Source organism: Anas acuta, chromosome 3 (genome assembly GCF_963932015.1).
Source record: "Anas acuta chromosome 3, bAnaAcu1.1, whole genome shotgun sequence".
NCBI classification, from domain to species: Eukaryota; Metazoa; Chordata; class Aves; order Anseriformes; family Anatidae; genus Anas; species Anas acuta.
The window spans coordinates 23,907,884-23,920,406 of NC_088981.1; the positions used below are offsets into that span (position 1 = coordinate 23,907,884).

Consider the following 12,523-nt stretch of genomic DNA (forward strand, 5'->3'; position numbering starts at 1 on the left):
TATGACCAAACAATTTATATTGAAATATTTAATTTGAATACAATGAAATCTTGGCTGATTTTCAGTTTGTACACATAAGTTGTAAGAATCAGTAGCAGAGTATGTGCATAGTTACCTGTGTGATCTGAGGATACAGGCATATATATCTTATCACCTAGGTTGATACTAGTAGTGTATAAGCTGCACTAAGGAAAAAACATAAAGTTCTAAAAATAAAGTTAATTTGATAAACATCATAGAAACACATCAAGCAAGGTGCCCCTGCTTGATCAGGGTTCTTGGACCAGACGACCAGAGGTCCCTTCCAACCTCAACCAGTCTGTGAAACCCTGTTGCAAATGACCTCATTTGCTCTTCATATCTCAGACCCCTGGAACCTCATACTGAAGTACCTACATGCACTCACAGCATATGACGAACAGAAGACCAAAGAATTATATATAAAATGAAGAAAAAACAAAAACCATAGAAAATCAATCGATAATTGATCCAGTTCAATAAAATACTGCTCAACTTGCTAAAACATTGTCCTTCTTCAATGCAAAAATCAGCATTCTGTCCACTGTTAATCCTTCTGATGAGGAAGACATACTTTCTCCACTTATAATATATAGATTGCATTTAGAAAATACTTTGCATTAAATTATAACCATGAAATGGATAATTTCAGTAGATACTTTTTTTTTAATCCATACAAATTGATGTCTAACTCTACTTCCAAACTTGTTCTCTTTGTTTTATTTTTATACTGAAACTATTAGCCAACTGATTGGGAGGAGGGGGACAATTTAACAGAGGTTTTTAAGAAAACAGAGGATGAATCTTTTATGTTTTCAGACCAAAAACCCAAACATGAATAAGTATTTCACCCCATCTTCCCTGCCTAGTATTAAAAAAGCTTCAGCTATGTTTTATGATGAAAATTTTACCTTCTCAATGTTTTTTCAACCTTTATCTCTTGAACACAGAAGATAAATAATTAATTTTATGTACAAAACTTACTTGTTCATAGTTTCATTATTTTAGGATTCTTAAGTAAGACCCAGAGCTGACCTGTAAACCACCACAAGGAACACATTGAGATAAGACTGCACAAAGAAGCAACAGATAATAGCAGTCCTCATAGTGGAAATCTTCTAAGCACAGAAGCCTACTAGTACTTCTATGTCCAGGAAGAAATGTTTCTCTACAAGATCATTGTTTGACAAAGTAGGGCCCTGGCAGCCATGAAAACCTAAGAAGTGAACTGGTCCCACCTGAATTGAACTCTAGCAAAAAAAAATAAAGCTGGATTTGTTCCAAACACCACCATGAGCTTATACCATCACCCAAGTTCCCGTATACTCAAACTCTAGCTTCAGTATTCAGAAGGTCCCTACTCTGATTGATCCACTGCCAAAAAACTTTAATTGCTCAATTATGCTGTATTATGCAGATGGTATTCACTAACATTAGCATACCTTCTCTTACTAATGTACATGAAATACAGAGCAGGAAAAAAAACTCAGTTGGCTAACCTGTCACATATGTATTACTTATCTTCAGTGATTTCACTGACAGAGACACCTGATAACTCCCTTTCTGCACTTTATGAGAGAAATCCAAAGTTACTTTGCAGTCACGCAGCATGCATCATTATTTAGATTTTATCAGACAGATTTTCGATAGTTTTGAACAGGAACAGAAAAAAAGTTACTCCCAACTAGTGCACTGAGAGAAGCACCTGGCTCAGCACATCCAAGGTAAATTCTGGAAAGTTCTATTATATAGAAAGCACATAAAAATAAACTTGCCTTCCATAAAGATCCTGTTCCAGTAGATTTTTCCAACATGATTTCCCCCAAGAAATATTAGGTTTGATAAAATCAACATCGAAGTGCAAACAGATGCTAGGACGGCATGAAGTCGACGACGAATTCTTGGCGAGAAGAAATGCTCCTGAGGGCCGAAACAAAAGGTGCAGATGAACTTAACAACCCCTACAATTTTTCAAGCAATGTTAAAAAAAGACATTGTAGTTATGACAAACAACTTTTATACCAAAGTTCAAATCCTTACTGAACAGATCCCAAAGCTTGTAACATATCTAGCAGAACTCCCACCAATGCCATTTAGGTTAGGGTCAGATTTTATGATATAAAGCAGTGTTGAATTGTAGTTAGGGGTGGAAAGTACCTCTGGAGGTCACTTAGTCCAACGTCCCTGCTCACAGCAGGGTTGTTAGCTAGAACAAGTTGCCCAGAACTGTACCAAGTCGAGTTTCTTCCCCCACACTATTAGGTACCTACACACTTTGTAAGACACCCCCGAACCTTCTCTTTTCCATGCTGAACAGTCCCTGTTCTCATATGTCAGATGCTCAAGTCCTCCCTTCATCATGTTTGTTGGACTCACACCAGTATATCCCATGGCTTTCTCATACCAGGGAGCCCAGAACTGGACACAGTTCTCTATACATTCTGTGTTTTAATTCTTTGCTTCTTAAATGTAGTCTTTGAAGAATTTTTGCTGATGGATGTGAACACTATCAACAAGATGCTGGGGTGGATAAAACTATGCAATAGATTCCAGTATGGAGTAAAACACATCACTACAAATCAAGTAGCATAAAGAATTTTGGAAGTCAATAATGCTTTGGTTGATTAATAAGACTTCACTGAAAGATTCCAGAGTCAGATCAGAGTGGGTTATTGGAATGAGTCTCTTAAGAAGCAGGTATTTCCTTATAAAAGTGACTTAAATACACATGCAATCCCAATGTTTTTTCATTGCAAGTATTACTACTCACATTCAAAAAGTATAGATACCAGTTGTAAAGCTCTTGGTATCGTCCTAATGATAAAAATAAAGCAAGCCTCCCTCCGTCATATACTAGTGTTACTTTTTCTACATTTATGTTTTCCTTTATCACCTGAGGTGCAAGTGCAGCAAGTGCAGTTCTGCAAATTGCAGAAAGGCAGTGAAAGAAGAATGAGAAAGTTTTAGCTTCTTCCAATTCTCAGTTGTTAAATCATAAAAATCATTATAGCACAATAAGGGGAAATACTGCCTCATTACAGTACTGCGTAAGAAAAAAAATATCTTGTTCATCATGTCCCCAGGCTGCAAGCCTCTTTAAATAGTGCCTGAATCTGCAAAAGACTGAATGGTTCTTGCAAAGTGATCAAAGTGATGAGCATTGCCAGTGCATGGGAACTAAGGAAAATATCATGAGGTGCTTAGCCTTCAAGTAATAAATGTTGATGTTGCAGAAAACAGTCTTGTGACTGTAGTATTAAAAAATAAATAAATGCGGTAATAAATCTGTAATAGCTGCAGCCAGATTAAAATTCATGCTCAGATACCTGAACAACAGACCTAAAAATACATTCCCAGACAATTACATTGCTAGTTTTATACGCATCAAAACAAATGTTTCAACTTATAGATTATTAAGTCACAAAATTTCAAATAAATGAATTACAAGCATGAAAATATAATTTTAACATATTAGTGCAGAGTACATCTCTGGTATCTAGTGTAGGAGTCTATCTGAGCTATCACAACAATGGAGATAGATACGCTTCTGTCAATCTGTATGCACAATACTATAATAGCTGATCTTCCATATAGCACTGGGAAAAACATTCATATATGAACACAGGGATTGAGACTTTCCTCTAAAAACTCTGGATTAAAACTAGGGCATCATAGGGAAAGGGAGGAGAATTTAAGATAAGTATATAAACATTCACAGACACAGGCAGTTAGTGAAACAACTCTTTCATTTCCTAGTACTTTGCACTCCCAAAGATGGCCACAATGTTCTCCTTCAGTCACAGACGAGTAGAGGATATCTTGTCTCCTTCTGAAATGCAGAGCATGAACGTGTATTCCCCTATATAAAAACATAAACCTTTTCAGAACACATAAATGTACACACACAGATGAAATGTTCCAAATCTTGCCAGTAAATCCATGTTAAAAACTAAGATTAAATAAGGGATAGTTATGGTCCTTTTGTGTTATGACCTTCTGTGTTCAGAGTCATCAAGCTTTCCATCTTCTTACACCATGTTGGATAATTCTGACTGAGTTGTAGGTTATTTACATAGTCTCCCACCAGATCTATTTTCACTCTCCTTTTCTCTAACAAACTTATACGTCAACTCCATAGAGAAACAGTTTCAGTTAGGAAAAAGCGTTAGAGATGGGCAATCCATCAGACAGTGTGTGTTTGACTGCATTTTCCACCAAGGCACTGATTAGACCTGTTAAGTTTGTGAGGTCTGCCTGTTTTGCAACCCAATGCAGTAAGACTAAGACAAACAACATGTCTAGCTATAAAAGCTCTGACACTTTTTTTTTTTTTAAATGAGTACAGTTACTAAAAAAATAAATAAAACTGTCACATATAATGTATCACCCTCTACAAAAGTGCTATATGTTAAACAGTACAAATGAACTGTAGTATGTACCATAAAAGCATCTGGTCATTTATAAGACATAAAGGAGTGGTTTAAGACAGGAACAGTTTAGACAAACACCAAGCCATTTCTGGGCTGTACTGTAGCTAATTTCCATTAACTTTGCAAGGCATTGATCCAAAAAGTAGCACAAATTTTCCTGAGGGCCTCTGATTTGATGTCTCTGCAGCTTCTATCCAGCTGCAACAAAGGTTAAAAAAAATTAGAAGTTCCTTAAAAATCTCATGTCATCTAGAAAAAAAATAACTATAGAAGTACCTGAGCAGTTATTGTGCTCAAATTATTACACTGGAAGCATTAATTTAAGTATGAAAAAGGACTGAGGCTGGTCATTGTAATGTTTGTGATTTAAATATCTACTGGCATGTAGATTTTTTCTCAACCTACAAGTCATTTTCATCAAAGCACACAAAATTTAAATAAATAAATAAATCACACCCACAGTTCTTCACCGTGCTATTTAATGCCTTTAACAATACATTCCATTGCCACAACACAAGCAGCTGTTCTGGATTTGTGGTGTTTCTCTGGAAAAGAAGAAGCCATCTCCTTGTTTTGCTGTCTCCTTCTCCTCTCCCTGTTAGAAATACTGCCAGGAGAGAAAGTGGTGAAAGAATACCTTATGTTAAAATGACAATGAAGCTATATTTGCCTGGATGATACCCGTAAATTAACATCCTTCCTTGATGCTCTGTCTTACTTAGAATCACAGAATATCCTGAGTTGGAAGGGATCCACAAGGATAATCAAGTCCAACTCCTGGGTCTCCAAAGCACCAACCAAAAAATCAGACCCTGTGTCTGAGAGCGTTGTCCAAATGCTTCTTGAGCTCCAGTTGTCTCAGTCCTATGACCATGGCCCTGAGGAGCCTGTCCCAGTGCCCGAGCACCCTCTGGGTGCAGACCCTTTCCCTAACCCCCAGCCTGACCCTCCCCTGTCCCAGCTCCATGCCGTTCCCTCGGGTCCTGTCGCTGTCCCCAGAGAGCAGAGCTCAGCGCCTGCCCTCCACTCCCCTCATGAGGGGGCTGCAGGCTGCCATGAGGCCTCCCCTCAGCCTGCTCTGCTCGGGGCTGAGCAAACCAAGGGACCTCAGCCACTCCTCATGTGTCTCTTCTGACCATTCACCATCTTTGTAGCCTTCCTTTGGATACTCTCCAACAGTTTTATATCTTCCTTTTACTGTGGTGCTCAGAACTGCACACAGTACTTGAGGTAAGGCCGCACCATTGCAGAGCTGAGCAGGACAATCCCTTCCCTCACCCAGCTGGCAGTGCTGTGCCTGATGCACCCCAGGGTACAGTTGGCCCTTCTGGCTGCCAAAACACACAGCTGGCTCATATTCAACTTGCTGTCAACCAAAACCCCCAGATCTCTTTCTGCTGGGCTGACCTCCAGCATCTCATCCCCCAGTCCGTATGTACAGCCAGGGTTGCCCCTTCCCAGGTGCAGAATCTGGCACTTGTTCTTGTTGAACTTCATACTGTTGGTGATTACCCAGCTCTCCAGCCTGTCTAGACCTCTCTGCAAGGCCTCACCACCCACGACGGAATCAACAGCTCCATCCAATTTGTTATCATCCACACTTGCACAAAAAAACCACCTTCAAGTCCTACAAACACATACTTTATGAAAACATTGCATTGAAAATGACTGGTCCTAAAATGAATCCCTGGGGAACCCCATTAGTGACAAGTCATCAGCCTGATGTAACCCCATTTACTATAATCCTTTGGGCCCGAACTGTCAGCCAATTGTTCACCCATCTTATTTTACTGTTATCTAACTGTATTCAGGTCATTTTGTCTTGAAGGATACTGTGAGAGACAGTATCAAAAGCTTCACTGAAATCCAGAAAGATTATATCAGCGGCCTTCCTTTGATCAACTAGCAGGGTGATCTTGTAGTAAAACAAAATCAAGGTTGTTAAACATGACCTCCCCCCTTGTGAATCTATGTTGGCTGTTACCAATGACTGTATCGTCCTTCAGGTGTTTTTCAGTAACTCCTAGAATCATCTTCTCCATAATTTTACCAGGCACTGAAGTAAGACTGACAGGCCTGTAATTGACAGGATCTTCTTTCTTGCCCTTCTTGAAAGCTGGGACCACATTTGCCAGTCAAATGGGACCTCTCCAGATTACCACGACCATTGAAAAATAATTGAGAGAGGTCCCACAATGACTTCATCCAGCTCTCTGAGTACTCTGGGATGAATCCCATCAAGCCCCATGGACTTACACGCATCCAAGTGGAGCAGCAAATCCCGCACAAGTTCAGGATTGACTGGGAGTTTATGGTTCATCATTCCCACAGTCACGAACTGATCACTATTTGTGATATAGTCACTATTTGTAACCTAACATCAATACTTCATAATACTTTACATTTACATTTACATTTACATACTAGACACTCTTTATCTCCTAGTGCAACACAGATGGACTGTAGCCTTTAAAATACACATTACCAGGATACTCAGTCCAGGGGCAAGCAATATAACACAGGAGGTGATTTTAAAAGGTTAGCTCAGGTCACCTTTCCTGGAACTGAATGGAGTTCAGGCTGGTATTTCAGTCCAGTTCCTGCTGTAAATAAAGATTGGCTGTGGACATCATTTTTGTCTGATGTTGGGAAAGACCTATCTCTGCATGCTGGTGGGTCTGGTAAAATTTACTACCATCAGATCTCTCTCAAACTGGCCCTCTGTTATCTTAAAAAAAATGGTACTATTGTAATGGGGTACCCTGAAAAGTAAATTTGTGTATGTGTTTGAGATGGGTGAAAGAAGACAGGGCAGAAAGGCTTTGCATTGTCCAAACACTCCTATTCCTAAATCCATTTCCCATTATACATGCATCTCATATTTAACCCCTAATTGAAAACTATGCCAGAAATAGGAAGTGTGTATAATAGCTGTTTCTTGGGAAAGACAGTTTATGAAGGACAATATGCACCAGAATAGATTATTTAGATTAGAATTAAGAGTCAAGTTAAAGTACACGGAAGTTGGAAGTCAGATAAATACTCCTATTTATCTCTTAAAATGCTCTTACTTTGCTTACTTTGCAAGGCAATTACATCACTATCAGTCAAAATGGTTTCAGGCAGCTCAGCATCATTTTAAAGAACTGAGGTGAACTAGAGCTCATCCACAAAAGATTTGCATATTCACTGATATACGTGGTACACTGATATTACTGAATGGCATGGAGTGAAGAAATTGAGGGTCCAGAAGTGTTTTTCCTAAATATGTTTACACCTCTCAGTTAGTCAACAAAAGAGAAAACGCTTTGGAGAATGTTGATAGGAATACATATCCATCCTCCCATTTAGAAGCTGAGGGACACACAAGATGGAATTTTGCACAGCAGCCAAAACCAGGTAGTCCTATACCAAATATCACACTAAAATCTTCTTTTACAGTAATATATTCCTCAGTATTTTATCAAAGACCCAATCCTACGCCTTCCCACAGCAAGCATTCTTATTCTCTACCTTTTTCTAGCAACAATGGTGGCACCATGGTGATTTGGCATGCTCCAAATGCTCTTTATCCAGAGGGCTGCTGAATTTGCTTGCAGGAGCTTGCTGCAGGAGCTTATTCTGGGAGCATTTCACATGCCATGCTGTTTCCAGGAGGGCTCAGGAACTGGGGTGCACCTTTTCCATGACACTAAAATTCAGCTTGATGATGGGATGACAAACAACAAGAAGCCTCCCCTAACAGAAATTACTTGGTAAGTTCTTGGCAAGCACTCAGAAGATGGAATAGACTTACTTGTGCTGCATTCGCAATGCAACTCATTTATATAGCTGCACTGGGACAGATTAGAGCGAACTTCTACATAAAGTCAGTGATGTTATCAAGCTTGTTCATACTGAGAGTATTTAACAACTCCCATGTAAGTGAACTAAACTTGATGAAATTTAAACAAGCATACATCTTCATGGAGCAAAACAGAGATTCGCAACATTTATTTAATTCTGGACTACCCTTCCAGAGAGTTGATATTCAAAGCATAAGACAAAGTAAGATGAGCATGGTAAAATTGGAGAAGCAGTTGAGTATTTCTCATGGGAACATATGCACTGTGGAATAAGACTGTCAGATACTATGGCCACAGTGACATGAAACATGTGCTTGATACTACAAGCTTCAACAGTACAGATGACATTATTTTCATCTGCCTTTGGTCTTCAAAGGGTAAAAATACTCTGGTACAATTTTTAGTAGAGTTGTTATTTTTTAAACATAGAATATTTCATTACTATCTGCTCTGCAGATTTCATCCTCTCCCACCTATCCCTATCAGTCAACTTATCCATAAAAATCCTAAAATAGGAGAACAAAATGTGCAATATGTTTTGAGGAAACCAAGCAAATTATCTATCATGTATGTAACACCTAGTCCCTCCATTATTTTTTACTGCCTCTCCCAGCATATGAGGGGTGAGTATGCTCCCAAGGTTACTAAAGATCCATCCCTTCAATTTCCTGAAAGCTTTTATTAGAGAAGCAACATTTAAAATAATTGTGGGATGTTTCAGTCACTGCAGTACACAGGTGCCACGTGTGGTGGCATTATGTGTATCAGGAAAATCAATGGAAGAAAACCTCACATTGCTTATTGGAGTTCTTTTCACCATTCTAATCTAAGGACCTGAACTTTGGTTTTCACTGCCCACTGCATCACAGCTAAAGAGTAAGGCCTGTACTTGTTTACTTCTCCACAGAAGCCAGAGAGACCATCCAGACATCTTAAGAGCACTTCTAAGTGTTTTCTTTCAGAAAATATCCATAGATAAACACAGGCCGACTCTCCCAAGTCCATCCCTGAGCCCTGGGGATCACCCTCATTGACACATGAGCAAATACCTTGATGCACCCCTTGAATTTGGGTCATCCGCAATGCAGCCATTTTCCAAAAATAACAGCAAGGCAGAAAAGCAAGAGCCCGGGAGAAAAGCTGAAAGAGAGCGAGGAGCAGATGGGACAGTGGGAAGGGAAGCGATACATCCTGACTAACAGTTATTGGCTATTTTATCTATCTGCAGTTAGGCACACTGAAAATGGAGGGCAGGGTGTGACTGAGCAGCTGGGGGAGCAGATGGGATGGAGGAAAGGCTGAAAATTGTCACAAAGCTCTGCCAAACCGAATGTTGATTTATTTAATTTTTAAAGTGAGCAGTAGAAATGAAGATGGGCTGGGTCCGAGCAGCAGGGCAACTTCTAAAAACACTTGTTAATACAAATTGTCAATGGGTAATAGTGACAAAAGCGCATGTGAGAGACTACTGCAGAAATGAAGGGAGGCAGTACATGTGCTCATTAACAAAATGTTGGTAGAAACCAGGATTGAGGAGCAGCAACAGCAACGGAAAGGCAGCTGATGAGAGGCTGACGTGTCCTTGCGAGACCTACTCCTGCACTCTGAAGCTCAAGGACAGCTGTTGAATAGGGCATTGTAGAGACCTTACCACAGAACAGAACACAAAAAGCAACAAAGAATTTAGGTTGAATACCCAGACAAAACATCCATTTATGAAATAATGCAAAAGGACTCATGGAATCCCCAGGACTGTAAGAGTAATAAGATAAGGAACAGGCCTGCAAGTAGAATGTGAACAAGATGCACTACCAGATCTCATCCATCTACAATGGCCACAGCGAATGAAAGGATAAATTTAATTTCCCACCAGCATATATTGTACTCTTCAGTAATCGTGTAATCATTCCTGTTTGCTCCATTCTGCGTCTAGCTCTAACCCAGACCCAGCCCTTTACTTTTGTTTGCTTTATTTTTCTGGCATCTTGTTGTGCTTGCGGTTGTTCCCTCCCTTCTCCCCAAGCCTAACTATGGCCTGAAGTAATCTGTGCTTCCAAGGCATACACTTTCCTTCCAAAGCAAACAAAGATTAGCTCCTGGAAGGTTCATACAGGAAGGAGGGAACTGACAACACTTTTTCTAAAAGGCAGGATGATGCAAATGACCTGTAATTCCCTACAGACAATACATCACTCCTATAAAAAGAGGACCACACAATTAAAATCAAGCAGCTGTCAGTTAAGATCTATGTTCACAAATATAACTTGTTTCTGAATTTAGAAATAAATGCTATATATAGTATTTGAGAAGATACTCATCTTCTCTATTGATGCCTTACTAAATATTCACTCAACAAAACGTTGTCTTGCACTAGCACCAGTTCATTTTTAGCTTTTCCAAAAGATCTACATTTATAGCACCGCTCAGCAAACAGCCAAACCCCCTTCTGTTTGAAGAAAGCCTCCTACCAGCTCGTATGTATGCACCACACTGACGGATGCATGTGTGAAAGTTTGACATACACAGAAGTAAATTTCTGTGCTTGCTCCTACATTTCCTCATCACCCTCAAAGAACCTGCCTAAACATTTTTTTAAAAAGTGGCAGCTTGTGAAAAGTGCAAAATGAACAGCATTGAAATGCACCATCCTCAAGGAATCTAACCAAGTAACGGCAGTGTACATGTTTCTATAAATGTGCCTTACCTCTCAGCAAGGAAGACAAGCAAGGGTTGTGCACTCTCCTGTGTCCAGGCCAACATCCTTATTTTTGTTCTTCTGGTTCCCACTCTGCCTGTCCTGGCTCCCTCAGATCCTTTATCCCATGTTTTCATGTTTTTACCTTTTAAATTCTAACCAAAGTGGGACAGGATCTAACTTGTCTAATCAGTGCAGAATTTTGCACAAGGTCCTGCCCTTTTGCTTCTCCTGCACTGCCACTGTGAAACTGTTAACAAATAAATAACACACAGTAATAATCCCTACGGAGACATGTGATAAACACTCTCAGCAAATTCAGACCTCATTTTCCACATGGCAAGCTCCTGTAGCTCAGAGTTACGCTGTGCATTAATGCATACGGCTCTGAAAGGCACAGAAGAAAGACAAAAGTGTGCAACCCACTCCTTGGTACTTTAACTTGCATTTCCATAAATGCTAATATCTATTATCTGGACTAATTTTTAAGCTGAACAAGGCTGTACTGATGTAACAGTAACAAAGAAGTACATCATCAGCATCACTCTACCTTCTTCGCACCCCATAGCATGATTTACTTGCTTTTAAAGCCACATTATGGCCAAAGTGCCAGAAAACTGCCTGATGTCTCCAAAGCAGAACAGGAAGTAAATAATGCTGGTAGGTGGGAGAAACATTTATTTTTTATGGTAAATGGGTAGTGACGGGGGGGGCTTCCCAGCTGACATTGCTGTCTGAAGGAGAGCAGCAACTATCTGGTTAAAGACAGATGGAAAACGACTACAGTTTGTCTACTGCTGACATCAAAAATAACCTTTCTTGCACAGATTTGACAAAAAAAAAAAAAAAGGGGGGGAAGTTTGTACTCAAAAGATAGAAACAATAGAATGTTATCTCTGAAATCTTATTGCAGGCACTTTTGTCATTAAAGCCTATATCATATTGCATCTTTGTTCCTAATGCAAAACAACACTTACCAGATTTTCTTTGTTACCAAGTCTGGGGCAAGAAGTTCCCTAAGTAAGGAAACTAGAGTCAGAGTGCAAGTGTGTGTGTGTCTGTGTTCCTGCATTTTTACAAGGGCTCTCCAAATATTCTGGGATCCACTTAAACGAAGATAAATGAACCCTCACAAGAAGAAGATGGAGAAAGGAGAAAAAAAATCAAGCAAAGCAGAAACATGGCAAGAATTTCTTGACTCAGAACTACTGTTGGCAGAGCTAAAAGTAATTGAAAAAAAAATCTAGGATACATCAGCCAGCCCACGTTCACCTTTGATGGTCTTTCAGAAGCTCAGTATGAAAGAGCACCTTGATGACTCAGCTTGCTGCTTCTGGTACCACACGTAATGACCAGTTGTCACAAATCTGCCCTGGCTAATATTTACGTCTAGAGAAAGGAGTTTCCACTGATTTTGAGTCAAAGTACATCCACTTTGAATAGTAATGATTTCCGGTTAGACGACTCATATGGCTGAACTCAAGGTTTAGAGGGAGGTGTCTTCACCCCAGGTAGAGAGCATTTGACCACTGGGT

At 39.7% G+C, this 12,523-nt stretch overlaps 1 protein-coding gene across 3 annotated transcripts in view; it reads right to left on the minus strand.

Moving 5' to 3' along the window:
* HHAT (hedgehog acyltransferase) overlaps positions 1-12,523 on the minus strand; it is a 206,083-nt gene that overhangs the window by 63,218 nt on the left and 130,342 nt on the right. For all 3 annotated transcript variants that reach the window (XM_068676172.1, XM_068676171.1, XM_068676170.1), the window contains one exon: positions 1,794-1,938. In XM_068676172.1, coding sequence (XP_068532273.1) covers positions 1,794-1,938 — 145 coding nt within the window. The remainder of the gene's footprint in view (positions 1-1,793; positions 1,939-12,523) is intronic.